General features: G+C 37.9%; 1 protein-coding gene and 1 long non-coding RNA gene across 4 annotated transcripts in view; one reads left to right on the forward strand and one right to left on the reverse strand.

The window, feature by feature from the left end:
- The window catches only part of SAMD3 (sterile alpha motif domain containing 3), a 45719-nt gene extending 26490 nt beyond the window's left edge, over nt 1-19229 (reverse strand). The window contains exons 1-5 of the mRNA XM_026119329.2: nt 19133-19229; nt 18203-18392; nt 13780-13887; nt 4127-4312; nt 3718-3802 (exon numbers count right to left, since the gene is read on the reverse strand). Coding sequence (XP_025975114.1) covers nt 3718-3802; nt 4127-4312; nt 13780-13887; nt 18203-18392; nt 19133-19211 — 648 coding nt within the window. The 5' untranslated portion in view covers nt 19212-19229. The remainder of the gene's footprint in view (nt 1-3717; nt 3803-4126; nt 4313-13779; nt 13888-18202; nt 18393-19132) is intronic.
- LOC112994783 (uncharacterized) overlaps nt 1-19398 on the forward strand; it is a 41869-nt gene extending 22471 nt beyond the window's left edge. The window contains exons 4-8 of one of the 3 annotated variants that reach the window (XR_010388365.1): nt 11749-11814; nt 13853-13981; nt 15326-15413; nt 18197-18246; nt 19180-19398. This is a non-coding gene — a long non-coding RNA (uncharacterized LOC112994783). The remainder of the gene's footprint in view (nt 1-11748; nt 11815-13852; nt 13982-15325; nt 15414-18196; nt 18247-19179) is intronic. The other 2 variants (XR_010388366.1, XR_010388367.1) reach the window with 2 other exon arrangements.
- The last annotated feature ends 2755 nt before the right edge of the window (nt 19399-22153 follow it).

Below are 22153 nucleotides of genomic sequence, written 5' to 3' on the forward strand. Positions count from 1 at the left end.
AGAGATTCATTTCATTCCAAGTGCCTTTGATGGAGGTAAAGTTTTGCATTGAGTATAAACTGATTCTTTTTATTGTTTAGGTTTTCAAATAATTCTTTCATAATTCCTGCTACTAGAATGAGCTAGTAAATAACCTCATTTTAAATTTTATAGTACATAAATATCTTATTAGTAACCTTATTTTAAACCAATTTTTAGGATCATTATCATCATCCAGACTGTATTGCATTAGATATCCTTTTTAAAAGGGCAATAGCACAGAACCATATTTTTCCCTACTGCAAAATTAAACTGGAAATCTTTTAACAAAGAAAATAATAGAATTACAGCTAATCTACCAATAAATCTTGAAACACTAGACCTTTAATCACATCTCCTTGCAGCAGTATGAGACTGGTAACATGAGACTAAGCTTCTATACAATACACATATAGTTCATTTACTTAAAGAGAGTTTGGAGTTCTAAAGTGTCTATTATTTTGAAAAAAATTGAATGTTCAAAAAGTTTTGCAATGGAATGTGTTCCTGGCATGAAAACACAGTTCCACTGGTATGAATTTAGGGGTACTGATGTTCTGAGGGGGTTTTTTTGCTTTAAGATTCTGAGCAGATCTTTTCTCCTTTCCAAATTTCCATGCTATTTCATTTCCATGAAAATATTGCAACAAAAGTGCAGAAGTTCACTTCTGGTGAAAGGCTCTAAACTATTAGGCTTGTGAGTTAAAAAACAAAGAAACAAAAATCCCACGGACAAACCTTCTCAGTATGTTGCATTAAGAAGTACTGCTTGAGCCTTCTGCAGATTCCAGCAGACATTATGGCTGCACTTACAGAGTCTGTTTTTCAGAATCACCTCTTCTACCCCAAAGGCTAAGCACTTGCTTTCATTTTAAGAGTGGATGAAGAGTTTAACTGAATTTAGGAGTCACAACATAGTAGAGTTTTTATAAAAAGAGCAATAAATTAATCTAAGTAACACTACAGTAAAGCATTTTGTGTAGTGGAAGGGGAAAATACAGAAGGACTCCAGCATGCCAGAGAGAACACAAGGCTGTAATTTCTTCAAACTTGATTTCTTTCCTGTACCTTTGCCAAGAAATTAAGTCAGAATTCTTGAAAACATGTTTGTCAGTACTTTAAATGGACAGAAATAACTTCATTAATCTACCAGTCCTGTTGTCCATCTTTTCCAGAGGCCCACCCCATTGAATTGCCATGTTTAGTGCATTGCTTTATGTGACCTTCTAGCATGCCAAAAGGAGGGGTTCATCTTATCAAATACGGACATCTACTGTGCACAGCTGGTTACCCCAGGCTCTGTTTGTAGTCCACAAAAAGAAATTAGAACTTTCAGAGTGCTATTCCTCTCTTCCTAAGGTAGACACCTAAACCAGATTATACGAATTGCATTTCTAGAAGTTTATGTCTTCCATTAAGTATACCAGAAGTTCAGAAAAGCAACTCAGGTGCAGATGTCTGAAGCTCAACAAGATGGATGTAACCAGCAGTGTGGGTATAAACAGCCCTAGGTTTGCCTCCATAGCCCAAGGGTTCAAATGCTAATATAACTAGCACTGTCCCTTAAAATACCACTCTCATTTTGCAATTTTCCTCTTCTAATTTTAGCTATCAGTCCTTAAATAATCAGCTTTCTGCTTCCCCTCTGAATTATTTTATTGACTATGTTTTTCTTAGATTCTTTCAATGTACTTTTCAGAAATTGTAGTAATCAGTAACTATGCAAGGATTATAGATAAACAAGTCTAAGGCATTCAGAACTCTTAATAACTATTATTTTATATGTCTTATAAGACCCATGATTCAGTCCTGTTACTAGGAACAGCAAGCAGCAATTCTTATATTCCTGTGTTAGTCCTAGGCAATTTTAAAAGAAGTGCCTGCAAAAATTTCACTTTTTTGGGCTGCTGAAGAAGGTTCCTCTGAGAAAAGATGAAAGAATGGTGGTTGACTATTGCATTTTCTGTTTGTTTGTTTCTTAAAGGTATTATGAATCCAAGATTGCCAATTCAGTTTTATAGCAAGTCTCATGCTAAGTAGTTATGCATGTGTTGTTGGTTTTGTCTTAAGCCTCAGCTGTTGTGACATACAAGTATTTCATATCCGAAAAATAAAAATGTATTCCAGCCTTCATGATTGTCAAGGAAGAAAGGAATGTCTAACACTAGGTCCAATAAAAGTAATAATTAATCCTCCCCCCTCTTCCAAAGTTAAGTATACAGACATGCATCTTTCATATAATTGTTCCTACCTCAATCCAGGTAATGGAGAGAGACTAGCTCATGAACATACCAGACTAGCAATATTGCAAACTGCTAATTGCAGCTTCCTTGCTTACTTACGGTGGCTTCTTCCAGATATCCCTTCTAGTAGGTGAGAAAGAAACATCAAAAGATAAAGAAAACAATTCTGAAGTCTCGGCCTCATCATATGACTTCCCAGATATTTTTTGCCAGCACCACTTTGTGGACCAATTTGGAAAGTGATGAACTCTTTCCCAAAGAATGGTTTTGTAAGAAGTTTCACTAAGTCTGTGTTTTTGCTGCAGTGAAAACCTATTAGAAAGCTTTTACAAACTTCTGTTTAAAAACAGTTTTTAAAACTGAAAGGCTGTAGAAAGGTCTTTAGAAACACCCAGAATTGCACTCCAGCTAGTCTTCACAAATGAAGCCAAATAAAGCCGTAACATTACCCAAGACCCAAGCATGGGACTCCCACTGGGGTACTCAGAAGGAGATCTTGAAGGAAAATAAGCATGGATAGTAGCTCTCTGATCCTTGTTTACTCTCCCTTTTCTGAGATGTGTTTGCTTTTTTCATTTGCTTCCTTCTTACAATGCCTGGGCTCAAAGGAGAACTGGAATATCCACCACTTAATCCTAATATTTTTTTATTCTCAAAATAATTTTGCTTTCTGTAGTAACTATACACAAGATGTGTATTTATATATGTTTAAAGCTAACAATCCCCTCTCTCGCAGCTTTTACAAGATGCTAAAAAGCATCACATGGCAAAGCAATGATGTGAAGTCAAAAGGTAAACACTATCCTCTGAGACCACAGATATGTATTCTAGGTCACAGGAGGGAAAAATTTAGTTCAAATATAAGAGTTAAGTCCTTCCACTGCTTTACGATCTGTCCCCACCAAGATCCCAACCAGACCTTTCCAATAGAACTTTTATTAGGTTCTAGATTCCTGACATACCTAAAACAGTAGTAGATCTAACACACAAGTAATCATAATGCACTGCAGAAACATCAGTCATGTGTTAGTACTCATTCCTTCCTCACACAGATTTCTACAGGCTTTTCTTTCTTCCTTTCTTCTTCTTTCTCTCTTTCTAACAATCACATTTACTCGACTTTATCCAGGGGAGGAGTGTGTGGCGGGGCGGGGAGTGGAAATCAAGCCAGAGAGAAACCGTACTCAATGAACAACCAGGAACATTTTCAAAACAATTTTGTACGGGCCTGCATGATCTCAGTGACTTTGAGGAGGGGGATTAATCTTCAATTAATATAATGAACTAACAATGTGATCTGGCAAACTTCTCAGAGTGAAGCTTACAGCTCTGAATAAAGCTTGAATATAAAAACTAATATTGATTTCCTCTGAACTAAGTTACCTCCTTATGATCAATTATGTCAAAAAAAAGACTTCAGGAATTTTCAAGATAAGGTACTATTTATAATACTTACAAAGCCATTTCCATCTTCATCAAGGAATGGGTACGCCTGCAGCAAAGCACTGACAACAATGTTATACTGTTGACTGTTTGGATACCTGTTCAAACAAGACAGAGACATTAAAAAAAAAAAAAAATTGATATTCTAGACAACATCTGCCATTGTTTGGAGTCTATACTGACATCCACTAAACTGAAAAAATCTCTCTGAGAAATATTTCTAAAGACAATTGATTCCCCTCCAAATAGCAAAGGGAACAGCTTCAAGCTTTGCACGTCTTCCTACTGACTTAACAGGTTTCAGGCTTTTAGCCTCTTCTATTTAAGTAAGCATATTAGGGAGAATGGTTTTATAATCATTTGAAAAATTTTGCAGCCAATCGGAATACCCCCCGCAAATGAATCTAACACTGTTTACTTACAGAGATCCTTCTAAGTATTTTGTCATGTCTGCTTGCAAAAATTCAATAATCCTTATTCTCATACTGTGATCAGGGCATTTTTTTTCTGCTAATATACACTTGACATCATAAGGAAAGTCTGGCAAAGCATAAGAACTTGTCCACTGTAATGTCTTATATCTTGTAAAAAATGATTTCATATTTTTTCTGCAAAAGAAAGAGATTATGGAATCAGTGATCACATCCTTCTTGTATGGGAATGCAAGCAAGACGGAAAGAAAAAAATACAAGCAAAAATGTAACATACAGGAAAGTTACTGCAATATGGATTCAAGGGACTGGTGTTTCGGGGCTTGCTCTCTTGGTTTGTACATAAAAATATCACAAAGGCTGCAATCAGAACACAGGGGGTTAAAAACAGATGTCAAATGTGAAATGTTATAATCAGTGGACTTTACAAAGTGCTAAAAGGTAGTCACTAGGTGAAAACAGAAGGTAGAAGAGAGGAAGCCACTGCAGACTTGCTATCATTGCAAAACTCTCCTTTTTTTTAATAATATGTTTCCTAGGGGTTCTGCTAATTTACTAGTGATAGTGAGCTTAACATAATAAAATGTTTTACAAGACATTAGTATAAGACTGCCCCCCCCCCCCCCCCAAAGGGGACGGTAACAAATGGAAAAAGGGAGTTAATCTACACAGTGACTGGAAACAAAACAAAAATAGCCTCTCAGTACCCACAGCTCCAGTCCCAAGAAGAGCCATCAGCAGTACTTACAAATGTCACACCCCGGCTGATGTGAAGAGACAGGAAATCACCACTAACTATCCAAAGTGCCTCTCTCCTCCGGAGAGCCAGCCAAACCCTAATTCTGAAGAAACACAAGGGCAAGTAGGAGTAAAGTGAACTGTAAGTCACACCTAAAAGGTGGAGTGGCTCCAGGAGCCCTGGCCAGCTTCGCAGTCAATAGTAGTCTAGACATGATAAAGAAATTTCAAATGAGAGGTGCCGAAGACAGCTAAAGAGAAGTCCTGTTATGTATATGGTATCACTGCAATTTATGTTTAATTTGAATTGCAGAGAGCCATTTGGAAGTGATAGGCAGCCTTTTTAAAAGGCAATTTTTATTATAACACTATCTTTATAGATGACAAATGCAGATGCTTACACTGTACAGATACACAGATACCTGTATCTGAATTAATCATGTGGACTCCCTTTAAATTCACCGAGGAGACATAAGCACTACTGAAGGGTGGTAGAACAACCAGAAGACATCTAAATTAGACCAGATGTCCAGATCTATTTCTCTCCAATAACTATGAAGGAAATTAAGATAGTTACTAACTTTAGACATATCATCTGTAGATGTCAACAACTATGACAATTGCCATATTGGTAGGGGGAAGTTCCCACACAAAGATGTGTGGTTGGACTAGACAACCTCCAGAGTCCCTTCAAAGACGAACTAGCCTTTGATTCTACAAAAGTTATGGAGGGAAATACTGCCAGACTTCAGTCCAGTCAATGCACACAAGTTTTTACTCTCAAAGCTCTCTACAGTAGACTATAATCAAAATCCAGGTATTAAATTAGAGAGTTTTGCATAGCTTTAGCAAGGTTCTCATTGAGAAGTTTTTCTATCTTACCTTTTCAGATAAAGGTGTAAAGAAAAACCCATGGTAGCCAAAATCTTTAGGCTGGAAAAATCCACTGCAACACCAATAGGAAAAGAGCATTTGTTATAGCTTGGTTGACACCATTTGAAAGACTGCTATATATCTTGGAGACAGCTCATTTGGGGCCCATATAACCATAGTTATAGCCTCAATTTCTTCTTGTGCAGATTAGCCTATAACTCCTAACCTTGTTGACCTGGTTATGCCTGCCACATCACTTTGGTGTCTTTCATGTAGCTTGCAGGCTAGTAAAAGCCATGACATAACCGCACCAACCCCAGCAACTACTGCCAATTGTGATGCAGTGCTGAAAAAATAATTTAGGTACTCTCACCTGATTCTCATATATATTAACAGTAGTAGCGGTACTCACAGCACTGTCATTTCCCCATGCAAAACAGGTACAAAAAGTCAGGGCTGGTGTCTCTCCAAGCTCTGTGTATTTTATGGGACAGAGATGGTTAATAGTAGATGCACACTGCAGTCAGCTTCTATTAATACTCAGCAGTCTCAGAAGAAGGAAAAATTATACTAGGATTACACACATACATATTCTCATGTGTTTTCTGGATGATAAATTAATACACAAGTGGAAAACACAGATTCTGAAATCACTTGGAAATCCCTCCTATACAAATAAAGTGCAGATCTTCAATGTAGCATCAATAACGTTTGAATCCTCTGCTTTCACCACCTTTACTGATTAAAGTGATGTAGTAGACAGGCTTCCAATTACTATATATGATTTTCAATAAGCTATCATTTAACCACCTTGCAAATGGACAGTAGTTCAAAATGTACAATAATTTGTAGCAGAGCAGCAGAAATTCCTATTCTTGCTAATACCAGTGAAGCTGAATTGCCACTTTGAGAAGTGGTAAGTTTTGGTAGGTTCAGTTTTGACAAACCTTAGACTTACAGGACACTCCACAGTTTCCCTCTACCACCTCAGCTACAAGTAAAGTTTCCAAAGAAGTACAGTCAGTTATTTGAAGAAAATAAAATTTTCTTATGGCTAGGATGGCTAATAGCTATGATGACATGAAAATTCTCCCCTCCATCAGTCCCTTCATATTTGCCAGTACAAAACAGTACTCCAAATTCCATTTCACTCTTCAAGTTTCTCTTTAACCTTACCCAATAGAGAAAGTATTTCCTCACTATCCAAACAAGACCTGAAAATTCCTTTAATCTCCATGCAGATCAAATATTTTACTAGGTTTTACTGAAATCATCACTGTTGGGTGGTAACGTTAAATGTGCGCAATAATATTTTAAAGTGAAATACAAGAGACAACTCCATGCTAAACTTTATCTCCAGAAATGCTCATGTGCAAACTTGTTTAACTAAGAGAACAGTTTAGTTAAACTGTACATTCAACACGATATATGCATATAGCCGAGACTTTCCTTGCTTGTGGAGAACAATATTACCGTTAAGAGATTAGGGTCCAAACAAATATAGCCTGCTTCTAATCATCCCTCTCCTGTCTTCTAAGATAGAACACAAAAAAAAGATTAAGATTACAGAAGGCAGATTACTAAACCTTTTCTCCCAGTTAGAGCAATACTTGATGCTGCTGCTAAATCAATTGAATGGCTGCTTCCAAATACTGCAGTCCCAGCCTGCCCCATTAGCCACATTTCTGCATCTTTCTTACTGGTACTGCAAATCCTCTAATCCTGCAACTAGTTACTTTGAGGAGCCATGGTGACAAAACTCTTCATTTTCCTTCTAGGTTTAATCTTCTTACCGTTCAGTTCCCCAAACTGGCTCACCATGAGGCCAGACAAATACCAGTGCAAAGGAAGGATGGTCTCTTTTGCTGCCATATACAACTGCATCCTAAGAAATATCTCACCAGTAAGGTCATTAATTATGGAAATTCTGACCACTCAGCTCCTGTAGATGACTTTACTCCCTGTACTAAGTCACAGCACTGTTTCACACAGCTGTAGCTTTCTTTGGCTCCACCACAGCCTGACACTGTTCATGCACAGTGTGTTTACTGAGACACAGAACCACAAAATAATGCCATTATGGACTGAGCTATTTGTCTCCTTTAGCTGGACAAAAAAAACAAAAACAAGAAACACCCACAACCAACAACACTTATCTGAATTATATAACCCCTGGAATCCTTAGGGATATCTTGCCTAATGGCAAAAAGAGGCAGACTTTACACAGCTGCGGTGTCACCCAGACCATTCAATAAAGGCTTTAGACTGCACTGGAGATGAATGGTGAGTAAACACAGCAACAAAGTCTCCACACTCAGTGTCCTGTGTAACTTGGTTCAGGGGGCTGGCTGAATTAGCTGTAACAAATCAGTAAACATAATCTTGGCATCAGTACAGGTAGCTCCATCAAGATAACTGTGCAAAGTGCAATAGGGACTTAGAAACAGGTTCAAATATGAGGTTATAAGAATTTGTCATTTTTAAGCCTCTGATCATGCTTGTTTTCCTGCAACAATTTTGTTCATATGTTGTTCTTAAACAAAAAAAAAAGTGACTTAAAGGTCAACTAAACATACATATAAACAAGCTTTGTGTCACATGCTTTTCTCACTGTTTGTCCACTCAAGTCCAGGAGTTTATGGCATCCTTGGCTGCATCTTGTATCAGTTCAAGTCCCAGTTAGTCAAAGGACATCACAGCTAAGCAAAACCATGCTTAGGTTGGATACCCATGTTCAGCCTGTCCAGATAAAAAACCTCAGTGCATGAGCGAAGACTCAATAGATTCATGCTTGTCTAGTGTTTCATGTAGTCACACCATCAGCAAGAGACACTCAATAGCACTATCAGCTTGATTACTATCATTATACATGTAATATTCCTGTTGGAAGTTTTGTAAGCTGGAAAAAAGTCCACTCCTACAGATCCAAGAAAGAAATGGCTTTACTGCCATTTCCTACTTTCCAGCTCAAATGCAGTTTTTCCCAGTTACACCCCAGACCTTGGATTTGCAGTCTACCTAACGTTTGATAATGTCGTCTATTTCTTTAAATTATCACTGAACATAATGGCACGTGTCCTTCTGACTGAACAAAAAAATACACGCAGCAGCTTTAACTTCACCAAGACCTAGGACACTAGAGTTGAAAAACATAATGTAGCTATGCTTTTTCCAGGCCAGTTTCAGTTTTAGCTTTTCATCCTTGCAACATCCTTGCTGTAGATTTCATCACGCTCAGTATAAGCATAAAGTTATGGACAAAATTAATCAGTTTTAAAGAAAGTTTGCGACATGCTACTTAGATGTAAACTGTCAAAAAGTCTCGACTGCCTGTAGAAAAGGGTATGTTTGCATTCTTAGGAGTTACATTACATAAGCAAAGACTCTGCACTTCAGTATCACATGAGTACAGCAGCTGTAGGTTACTGACAAGGGGAGAGAAAATGCTCCCTGTGGAATCTGCCCGATAGAATTGCCATCTAAATCAGGCCACTTTATAGAAACAGAATTTATTTGCATTCACCCAAGTAAAACATGTTATTCTGGATCTAAAGGATTTTATGTATTTTTTGTTTGTTTTTTTGTGACTTTGCTAGACCTTAACAATATGATGTAGTTAGTATCTCCTGCAGGTCATTTGGAAGATTTGACTTATTTCTGTTGCGGGGGTTTGGAGAGATTTAGGCAGTAGTTTCAGGATTTTTTTCTTCAAACTTCTGTGAAAGACTCACAGCATCACAGAGGTAAATTCAGCACTACCGACCTCAAGCATTCCAAAACCATGAGTCAAGTTGTCTTGAATTCCTAAATACTGAGGCAATAAAATAAGAACAAAGATAATAAATAAAAAAACAGAGGAAAAATTACTGTAAGTCTTCTAGTCTTTCAGTATTGGAAGTTAGTATTTTCAAGCTTCATGCTGCTGTAAGAGACATGAAGTCCTCACTTAAAGAAAAAAAAGCAACTACATAAATCCAAAAACAGAATTAAAAAAAAACACACACACACAGATATATCTGTAGATATAACTGTTTCTGTGAAGATGGAAGAGCAAATGAAGTTAAATGATCAGGAATCATGTTAAAACAACCAAAAAGAAGTTTTTTTTCCATTATGATACATAATCCAATTGTGGAATCTACTACTGAAACAACAAACAGCTTCAAAAATATTTAGACAAACTCATGGAAGAATAATTAACCAAGCACTGTGAACACTGATCGGTTGAATACAATTTGAATCCCTAAACATTAGCTGCTGGAAGGGTGTATCAGAGGAAACAGCTGATGTCTGTATTTTTAAACACAACAGAAAGACAGTGCTTCTTTTCTCCCACTACTGATCACTGTCAGAAACTTAGCATGGTTTATTAAGGCTGTTTTTCATGTTTATATGAAATAGCTGAAAAAAAAAAAAATCCATCACACCTATTAGAAATAATTCTGATGATATCAACAATAAGAAAGGTTCTGCACAGAAATGAAGAAACTCTTACGTTATATGAAAAGAGGCACAGTCCAGGAGACATTTTCTTTCCAGACTGTTGTTGCATATGTGCATATGTGTCTGTATATATGTGTGTGTGTGTGTGTGTGTGTGTGTGTGTGTATACATATAAAAGCAATACTTACTATTTTGCATAAAAGGAACAAAATTATCTGAAATAACTGACCAAGAGACAATTTTTCAGCACATGCGTAAATGTGTGTCTGATACAACACATTAAACACAGACCAACAGTGTCTATGTATGGGTAATGTAGAAGTAAAGGAAGAAGCTCAATAAACATCATTAGCAGAATGATATGTTAATACTACGACACACCTAAGGTATGGCTACATAACAGGCAGTTGGGTTCTCTCAGTTGTACAGTCTGTGGCCTGGCCAAATCTGATGTGAGACAGCCTTAACTAAAGAGGTGTACAGCATCGTTAATGCAGTGCTGTGTTCCACCTACTTACAGTTCCTATCAGCCAGGCATTACAAGTTCAAGCGTTGCACTGCCGCACACTGGTGGGCGTCTGGCCTCACGAAGGCCTGCAGTAGACAAGCCATCTCCACTAAGCAAATAAATGAATGACAGTATTCGAACCACGTAGGTCAGCAGTGGCAAATCTTTTCGGAGACTGGAACCAAATTTATTTTAAAGTATTGCAATGCACTGTTCTTGGTGTCAGCCCAAATCTGTGCGAGTACCAGCACCGATATATTGTGAATGCTGGCAAAGGCCTAACTCACAAATATCTACCCTTAGCAGGCCCAGTTTTAGTTGAACGCTGACAACATCTCCCGGATTCACAGCAAATAGACCAGTAGAAAGTTGTCAAGGCTAGACAGAAGGTCTGCTGTCCTGCTTGTGCACATAAACCTGCCCTAAACAAATTACTTCAAGGCATTCGGACAGTAAGTCTGTTAAACAACACTGAAAAACTACAGAACACATTTTTATGGAAAGAATAAATGTACAAATAAATCTGTATCAGGACATCATTCTTGAAGGAAAATAGCTGGACTGACATCTTGGAAACAGAGAAAGGGATATGTTATTCATTCCATCCAATAAACAAACACCCTGAGAAAATGCAGACAGAACATATATACCAATAAAAGGGTTGGGTTTTCACAGCAGCAGCAGGTATTTACAAGTAACGACAGCTGCTGTCTTAGCAACAAGATAAACGTAAGGCTGCCAGGAGCCATGAAACTGCTAGTACTTCGATATAGAAAAACAGGTATGGGGAAATGTGTTAAATTGTACTTTGTATGCTATGTTGTTGTTTTCATAGCTCTGCTACAAGATTAACCTTTATTTGGGGAGATTAGCAAAAAGGCTGCCACTTTTACTTCTATACTTGTTAGTAAAAAATTATTCTACTGAGGTAACATCCAGACCTCATCTGCTTACTCATACGCACAATGCAATTTGGTGACCTTTCAATATAATAAAAATAAAATTGCATGAATGCTACATTCACTTACTCTTCATTTTTGTGTTCAAACAGTCTCCTCTGATCTCTCTGTAATACTGAAGAGTGTATTTTTAAGACTATTAAGCACTATCTGCACAGGTAAGTTACAGGACAACTACAACCCAATTAGCCAGCGATAATAATCCATAAAAGCACCCATTAATTCATTCCAAGCAAAACTATACTAGTTATTGAAGCTGTAGTTACAGCTGAAGCTGTAAGGTCTTTTCACAAGGGTCTTTGATGGTGTCATTTTTCAGATGGGGGAAACAGAGGCTAGAAGTGTAACCATGGTCACAGATCAATAATTTGAACTGTAAATTTAAACTAATCCCACTGATTGACCAGAATTATCTTAAGAAGTGCTTATATGATTCTTAACTGTAATTAGAGTCCAAGTAACTTTTTATATTCCCATAATCAAATTTCTAAAGCAAACATCTTGTTCAGTCCTTGGCAACTTGCTTATAGCCAACATAAACTCCTCAAGCACAAATAATAGTTTTCCATTAGTTGTCAAAAATGCAATAAATGGGTATTGCAGGGAAAAAAATCTAACCTAAACTCTTTAACATAGCTTTTATCAGTGGGCCAAGTCATAGCTATTTCTAAACAAAAGCATTCATCTCTAAAAATAGTACTTAACTAGAGATAACCTAGTGCAGCAATTAACAAACGCAAGGGATGTTCAGTTCCATTTTCAGTCTTAATCAGTTAGTTAAAACAGCTATTTCAGAGAAGGACATTTGCCAGCTTCTCATTTGACCTTTAAAGAGAAGCCCTCATAAAATTTGTTCAGTCTTCAGGAGTGTAAATCATCTCAGCGCCACAGACTGTCAGGGCATCTACTTCTTCACAGAGAAGGGGCACTTCCATTTACAGAAAACGTGTCTCCTCCTATGCTTCTTTGCCCCAAGGTGAATTTGCATTTCTCCTTTGCAGTCTCTTTCCCTTAACAGGCCATTACGGGCTTTTGAAATCTATGTACTGAGAACATTTGCTGAGAACATTTCCTAAAGCCAGTCTATTCTGGGTTATGCTGATTCACACAACCCATTTAAAACTCTTTATACAGAACAAGGCAAATTACTCATCATTAATTAAAAATAAGCAGCTGTTAGAAGTACAGGCTAAAAACCATCACTGCAAGAACATTTTAATGGTTTATTCCAAGGGTTTCAATGATTTAGGCTCATTTCATAGGTAGCAATGCTGACAGAATGTGGGGGTTTCAGGTTTAACTGTTCTTCTCTAAAAGAAGGTCATAGCAGGACTTTATTGAAAAAATGTTAACTATGTGATTCACTATGCCCTCTTCTCTGCTCCAAGACAGTTTTATCCCTACCTCTTTTTTTTTTAATGATACAATGCACGTTTCACAGAAAGACTTCCCTTTATCTCAGAATAGTGAGGCCATCAGTCAGGTGCGGCAGGGGGGAAATGATAAGCAAAGCTTCAAACAACAAAGTAATTGCCTTGAAAGAAGAGAAACTGGACTCTCTCCCAACACCAGCACGAACTGCCCAGCTTTAAAATAGAAAAGTAAAACTTTGTCTTGTGTCCAGCTTTTAAGGAGATTCATTTTCATACACAGGAAAATATAAGTGTGTAAAGGGAATCAGCATACCTACCTTCTTAAGTGCTACATTTAAAGTGCCTCAAGCACACAATTTGTTAAAGCCATATTCTACTCTGTAATGATTAATTTGCCAGATTGATACTGAAAAATGATCTGTAAAAAAAAAAGATTTTTAAAAACTTGAACAGTAAGGACAAACCTGTATCTTGCCTTCTACATGAGGCAACAAATGAGGACTGGGGACTCTGCTCTGACCATTTCATTCAGTTGAATCCTACTACATTTTAACTCTCGCTGTTTTCTAACTACACCTGCATTCAGAGCTTGGTCTCCAATATTTAGGCACAGAGCAGATCACCTTTTTGACAGAACATAAATTAGTTCTGGCAACATAAAATACCTGTTTAGTCTTAACAGAAGAAAAAAAATTTGTTATGTCCTTTTCAAAATATAAGTAGAACTTCATAAGTACATTATGAACTCACTTCTGCTTTAATACTCTTCGATCAATTAGTTCTTCATTTTCACTTGAAGAAAGATACTTTTTCTGCTCCACAGGACCAAAAGAACTGAACATCTGTTTGTCAGTAATCCTGAAAAAAGAAGGATTTTCATTTGGAAGTTTTGTGCGGCTTATACAAGAGATGTTTTAAGATTCTAAAAATACCAGTAGCAGAAATAGAAAAGGTAATACAAAATAACAAATTGAATAGTCATTATCTTACATGATGCTTATGTGTCTTAAGTTAATGAATTTCTCAGTTCAATTATTAAACTCAGAAAAGATGAAAGGAAAAGTGTAAATAATATTGCCTAGTACTATTTCAATTACTACACAGTTACAAAACCCAAGAAAATAAATTTTTGGCAGTTTTTGAGGGTGTGGGATAACTGCCATCTTCACTGCATCTTATAATGTCCAGAAATAACTAACCATTACAATATACAACAGGGGAAAAAGAAGATTACAGGGTATTGTAAGGCAGCTTCTATTCAGCCAAAGCTATGAATGCTTTTTTTTTTTTTTTTTTTTGCACCTTTGAGTCAATTTTGCATTCCTTCAACCACGCCGCATGATCCCTGAATGCTACCTGGTCTCTTCCCATCTCTGTTTCCTGTATTTCTTTCAACTGTAGTTCATCACTCCTGCCAAAACCTCTGGATACCCCCTTTGCTGATGTTCCACTCCGAGCCAGTGTTTCCCACTGTACAACGAATTTGCATGTACACCTCTCTCCTTCCTCACTTTCCTGTTATTTCTTCTTTTCCTTCTGTTACAGGATATCAACATTTTTACACTGTACTGGGGGAAAAGAAAGCTGAGACAGGGGCTATTGTTCTGTTGCCAAGAATTCATGGCAGTCATCAACCAGTTTTTGATCTACAGACAGTGAGAGAGGCAGATGAAGCTGATAACTTTGCTGGTCAGATGTTAGGGACACCCAATACTAGGGGCTCCACTCTTCCCTGGATTTTTAGTTTTCATTGTAATCAACAGGGCTTTGCCCATTCAAAATTAAAGCTGCATTTCCTGAAGGCTGAGGAACAAGGAACATGATTACAGGCATTGTTCAATGTTAGCACATTAGGTACAAACAGATGTCAATCAAGGCCGATTGACAGACAGATTCACTTCACTATACCAACAGACTCACAGATTATTCTCCAGCCTCTAACTGAACCTCCTATTAGGAAGTAGCATTAAAAATATTAAAAATAATGAGACCACCCAGGTGACATTACCAGAAGTTTTACTCTTCAGGCACTACTGCTGAAGCCTCTTTTGAGACTTTCATGAGTATAAACACAAACCGAAAAACTGAGCCTTCCACAAATTATGACTCCAGCAAGTCTTTTTCATGAATCAGTATGCCTCTCAGTTCTGTCTGCACACTTTTTTCAGCTACCTAATTACAGCAGAAAAATCCAGTATGCTTTCAATGTGACTCCTAGCTGCAGCCCAGCTTGGAAGTGGAAAGCATCCTGGTATTTACTTGGTAACTTCTTCACGTGAGCTCCTCATATGCACAGGTTCCACTGCATGACCCAGAACACTTCAACCTTACCCATGACAGACCCAAGATGCCATTTCCGTATCCTGCTCCAAACTGCTGGAGACGTAAGTCACATTTATTTAGCGTTCCTTCACAATTCCATTACTTCTACACAGAAAGTGTTCACTTACCACACTCAAATCTTTATGTCTGATCAACAATTTTATTTCTGTTTCTAGCAGAGAGGTGAGCTAAGCACAATTCAGACACTTAGAAGACATACTAAAGACAACAGGATAAAGAGGTGGATAAATAGGAGTCAGGAATGCACCAGCAAGCACTGAGAATAGCATTTATGTAAGAAATAAATACAAAATACTGCTGACAGCTCCTTGGAATCTCCTCAGCAGCTTTAGCTGATCTGCATGGAGGCTGCTATGGCGCTGCTTCCTCCCCTACCTCTTTCACCAAGCGCTACCTCCTCCGTCCTGGCATCGGTACTCACAGTGTGAGCTAGTTTTGGGAACTAACCCACTGACAAAAAAATTCTGCCAGAACAGAATAGGTTTCAGCTGCATTCATGCACCACAAGAGAATGGTTAGGAACATGCAGCTGAAGGCAAGAACTGTGGCAGCTCAGACTAACAGTCATCTGGCACTGCTGTGGGACCACACAACCAGCTACGGATGCTACTAACAGTAAACCTTGGTTTGGTGAATTTGCTTATGCAAAGATCACAGTCCAGCCTAACATCAGTGAGGAACAGTAAAAATGTGAACTCACTTAACATATATTCTGAATCTATGAATTTTTGGTTATGTCACATAATCTGGTCCTCTATGTCACATGCAATTTACAAAATAAATAAATAAATAAATAAATTACATTGCTTCAAAGCAACAGGTCATACATATTCCTCTAGTCAAAGTCCCTGAACTAGGTCAAAATAAATTATCCTTAAAGGATTTTATTCAAGATAAGGATGTACTGTATGGACAAAACCACTTTCAGAGGACATCAGTAACACGAGCACTCCAGAGTTAGAAAATGACAATTACAGCTGCTGGCATATTTGGATATAGCCTTTAGTTTCCTAATGAAATACTATTTTTACTATGGCAGCTTCACCTCTTCTATGGAGAAACCAGCTATTCAATATCTTGATTTTTTTCTCATCCTAAAGTATATGACCATATGGATTTCTTAAACATGCTTAAGAGCTTTATTATGTGGTTCTTGACTCTGCCACAGAAAATGTTTCACAAACAGCAGCTTATTTACCTAAATTCCCTGTAAATAGAGGAATATTAGTACCCACTTTTTAGGCAGAAAGACTAGCCAAGGAAAGACTTTCAGGTAAATTATATTGATTAACATTTCAAATTTCCAGCAACTAATTTTTTTGAAATCTGCAGAAACTCACACAAAAGCTGTGCCCTCAACACACAACTGCAACTGAACACTCTTTATGAGAAAATAAGGCCTGCCTTGTAGGACATGAGCAGTGCATGGTGAGCAATCATATCTAAGAAGCAGTCTAGCCAGACATCCCTGACAAAGTCAAGGATGAAATCCAAACATTCAAAGCAGCAAACAGCCTTAACTATAAGAACATGTTTTCTTGTTCTGAAATCCCCTGCTGAAACCAGTATACAACTGTTGTACTTTGAATGAAGTAGGGGACCCACAAACAGTAGTCTCCTTTACAGAGGAGTCCTGCTCTACCTCCAAAGAACAAGCTTCTTATAAATCAAGTAAGGCAGGAACCCTGTGCAAAGAACCAAGACTGGTTGTGATTACATAATTAAAGTCTGTGATAAAACATACATTCAGTGACATCTTCTTTCTGGCCTCTCCTTCCCTCCAACAGTGCAGGATCATTTTATGAGTAGGTTTCATAAACATTTCTGAGATTCAAGGACAACAGGATGTGCCTATGTAAGCATTTTAGTCCTTCTCATGAGTGCACTTTGGAAGGGAATAACCCAGTCACCACCCTCTACCATTCTTCGGCTGGCACTGTGGAGTCATCTCAGAGCAAACAAACTGGACTCCTTTTGGATGAAAGTAAATGCTATAGTAAATGCTCTACAGATTTACTTCTATTGGGCTGTTACTATGTACTAACGCAGGCTTAATGTTATAGTCTCTTCCTTCAAAATTTGGAGGGGAATGTGCCCTCATATAAAAATGGCATTTTGCACCCATTGCAGACTATCTCTAGGTTTCTCGGGCGTAGAAAAGAACTCAGTGAGAGCCCAGGACCTCTGTTCTCACCCAAGATGTCCAAAACAAAATCCAGCATGGTTTATAATAGATCAGAATGGAAAAAGTAAGAAAAAAAACCTGCTCAACCAAGAGCTGGTGCATGCTCAATAAAGACAGTCTCTGCAGAATTTGTTTTCTAAAATCTGTCTAATCCCTTGCTGAACAGCCCACACTGTGATTATTACATGCTTACAACTTGATCAAATTCAGTAAGTTTCCTTTGGAAGATTAAATTTAAATACACTGGTGCCACAAACACCATCTCTAGCTAAATCATGATTTTACTCCAAGGTTTGTGATGTTACAGCATTTAAAAGTAAATACTTCAAAAGTTTAATACAGTAAATGCAGAACATTTCAGCCGTAGTGATGAAAAGTCTGATGATGCTTCATGCAAATTAAAACTAGGTCCTAGAACTGGAAGTGAAGGGTAGTTTAAATTAACGGTACTGTTCAGAAATGTTGACGCTGTATTCAAAACCGCAAGGTAATAACCGTATTTTGCATTTAACAGGTTGTCAAAGATCATTCAAAGTGTAAAAACAGTTACAACTTACAGCAGTAGAGCTAGTAAACACTGGTTTTAAAATGCTAAGATTACAGCTATACTCAGACTGTTATTTTCTGTACCATGCACAGACTCACCCACTGATGGCTTCTGGGAATTTTGGAGAAGCTGTTTCACAATAGTAAGTAAAGGATTCTAGTCCATTTTTTTGTTGGTGGTATTTATTAATCAGGTCCATTAGCACTGCCTGGTGCCCAATCTTCTTTACCAGCTGCCGCACCATACGATCATTAAGAGCCAGAAGAGCTGCTCCACTTACTTCTTCTTCTGAAAATTGAAGGGGATAAGATTATAAATACAGTAAGATAACTTTATAGTTATAGCTACGATGATGGAGGGCAGGTCAAAGGTAAAAAGATGCTTTTTACTGCTGATGTTCTTCTTCAACTGTTAAAAAACAGATGATTTGTTTTAGCTACGGTCCTTTCTAAACCAGTGCCAGAAGTTTCAGTTACTGGCCAGATACCTTCCAGTAACAAAATGACAGGTCTGAAATACACAGAAGCAGTGAAGTGACAATTTTAATGCTTTGAATCAGACTTTGCTTAGACCACAGCATACCACTATTTTGTTAACAAAGGAAAGCAAGCTTTTTAAGAGAATGCATAGCATACCATGTCCACGTAACAGCTTGTCATGTACTTTTTTGTAGAATGTTTATATATTCAGACAGAAAACATTTACGTACTATAGTTGCATTCTTTCAAAAGATGTATACAATATAAAATAGGCCCAGTCACTGCCTGTTAAACTGCCAGTTCTGTTTCTAGCAGGTGTGCCTATTTACATACAGGCTTAATCTTCTCCTCAGCATTTCTCACAGGCTTCATGATAAATCTGCACATTCATTTTGATTTATCAGGTCTGTCAGTTCTCTCCCTAAGAAATTTCTGTATAACTTGTAAGCTGGTCTGTACATACATACCCCAAAACAAGGTAGGTGATGCCAATTAGAATCATAGAAAGAAGTGTTTTAAAAAACACATATCAACAACAAAAATGCTTACCACGAAACTTAGGAACTAATTCTCCTAAATTTCTCTGTCTCAACCAGTTGCAGACTTGATCAACCGACCAACTTTCCATCTTCAGGCGTTGCAAAGATAAATTTCACTGTGAAATGAAGACAGAGGATTATTTTTATGCTGAGCTCTAAACTGAACTCAAACATCTTATAGAAAAAATACTCTTGCAAACAGTGTCATACTTACATGCTCTGAATAAAATGAGAAATAATCAAACTAATGCCTTTTGCAAGTAGCAGTTTTCTTAGACCCCTCTTTCTTCACCTCCTCTCCTTTTCCTGCTTTCCCTCTGTTCTAAGAGACAGCCTGATTCCTTATAAAACATGACCTGCTCCAGTACTATTAACACCCAGGTTTCCACACAGAGAAGAAAAAGGTGTGAAATTCACCACCACCACGCTCGTCAGGAAATAGTTGACATTCTACAGAAGGGGAAAAAAATGCATCAGATAAGAGTCTGCCACATATATGTTTATAGTAAATGAAGCACATTAACCCTCTCTGCACCACCAAGCAGCTAGTCAAGCAAATGCTTAACCCTCAATTACAAACAATTAGGGGCAATAAAAGCTTCTGGAAAAGGGAGCAGAGGGAACAACCTACGCTAGTCACATTCTTCAGGCGCAAACCATCCCTGGGAAGATATGCCAGACACCATGGAAGAACATGAGTGAATGGAGATGGTCCCCACTGGGCGTCTCAGCTCCAGGTGCTGGTCCTGAAGGAACTCAGCGCCCCACATGATGCAGCTCAGAGAGAGGTCCCCCCGATCAATCTGCCAAATCCCTTCAGCTCCAGGTGTCACACACTCCTTCCCTGAAGGACTTAATCAAACTGTGAGGAGAGTAAATCACATACCACTCAATGCCTGCTTAAATCCAGTTCACCATATTCATTGCCCCCCCCCCACCCCATGCTGCTTCAAATTTAGTAGACAGTACAGGCAATACAGAAAGTGGGGCATTTCGCTTCACTACAGGCCCTAAATAGCTACAAGTTTGATACTGAGATAAAAATTCACCCTTACCATTAACAGAATCCTAAAGTTTTTTCAGGCTGGGAAGTAACCAAAAAATCCCAGCAAGCAAAATCAGCAACAACTTCATAAAGAGAGGATTGCTTGTAAACAGAAAGGTCCTCCTACTCTACCAACTCCTTTACAGCAGAAAACTCTTCCCACGAGTGATTTTCATATTAATGTGATTCAGCTCCAGTATATACATGAGCTAAAGGAGTATCAAGTACTCCTATGCTGGCAATCCACAGCAAACATGAGAGAAAATGATTCAAGCAAGTTTTTCAGATGAGACCATGACTGTCTGGCATTGTTGGCCAAGCATTTCCTTGTTCGAGATACATGCACACACATACCCCAAGCCAGCAGTGAACTCCAAGTGAGCATGTGAATTCACCCACACAAAGTTCATCAGGAGCTGATCCACTGAAAAAAAAAAAGTGCACCATCCACATACAAAACCACTTCTGTTTTCCACCCTTCAATAACACAGGCCACCAAAATAGATCCACTTCAGATTGTGCTCTTGTGCCAATACACTTAGGCAACTTAAAAGGGTTAAAGGAAGAGGCATGTCTTTCTGAATTACATGAGTGGATTTAATTTGATATGACAACAGTAGCCACACAACTCCTCCTCCAGGCTAAGCAGCAATAACAGGGTGTGAAAAGTCATTATTTGCTGAGAACTCTGGTGTAAATTAAAAATCACACCTTCCCATCACACTTCTTACTTCCTTGCGAAGAGGACAGAAAGATGCTCGAAAAACTTGAAAGATAAAACAGAACGCAAAGCAAAAAGATATTTGCCTTATCAACCAAGCAGTGTAAAAATAAAGAGAGATACATTAAAATGGCAGAAAGGTCACTGCTTCATCCTATAAGAAGACTTGCATCCTAGACTAGGTCATGCTAAAGCAGTCGTGTAGATATCAACATTTCAAATACTGTCAAGCAAACTATAGTCACACAAAACAATATGCGTATACATATCACCACTGTGTCGCTAACTCTGCAGCAAAATGTCCATTTGCACATAGAAATGCAGGCTGTACACTTCAGGGGGAGGGAAGTGATGGCAGTTTGGAGGCTGTTGCAGATAAACAGATGATATATATTAAGGTCACTACACACAAATACTTCAAAGCACTTCTCAAAAGTGTTTTCACTGACTTGCAAATACTCTGGGCAAAGGAGCTGTGGAAAGAGCCCACCAGTCTTGTGCCAGCATTACTGAGACAACTAGAAAGACTGAGCATGGATACCAATGTTGGTCTTTATTATTAATCCTGTTTATTATAATAGTATCAAAAAACTACCCAGTGTGGTCACTGTGCTTGGCATGGTGCAAGCACAAGAATATTTATATTCTTCAATCAACTCTTAAAAGACAGAACAAAAAAAAAAAAAAAAAAAAAAAAAAACAGTAAAGGCAACATGTTAAAAACACACAGTATTTTAGCAATTTACAGCATGACTTCAAGTCCAATTCAGAATAGTTCTAAGAGTGAGGCAGCAATCGCTGCCTGCTAATAAATACAGCAAATCACTAGGACCCATTTCTTCAAACATCTATTATTAGGACTACTATTAGGACTTCACCAGTATTTCATCAATGTGCCTAGGATGAGTCAGGACAACTCTTGCTTTTAGTGTAAAATCCTTCAAGGCTGAAGGATTAAAAGCTTGTGTTTTTAATTGGATCAAGCTAAAGACCCATCTACACTACAGATTTCTGCTGTTGTAGCTGGCTAAACAGTATATGGAGATGAGATTCCTGACCACCATAGTTCCATAGTGCGGGTGCACGAATTTCCCATACACCTTGTTTTAGTAGAAGATACAATGAGCTGTCATCAATATGAAGTGACACTTCTTCTAAATGAAGGATACTATATGTCAAAACACTTTATACAGGGAAAGTAAGTTATTATATCTACTTCACACACTCACTTGTGAGAAAGAGCCTATGGCATCACAGCATACAGA

The sequence above is a fragment of the Dromaius novaehollandiae genome, chromosome 3 (genome assembly GCF_036370855.1).
Source record: "Dromaius novaehollandiae isolate bDroNov1 chromosome 3, bDroNov1.hap1, whole genome shotgun sequence".
NCBI classification, from domain to species: Eukaryota; Metazoa; Chordata; class Aves; order Casuariiformes; family Dromaiidae; genus Dromaius; species Dromaius novaehollandiae.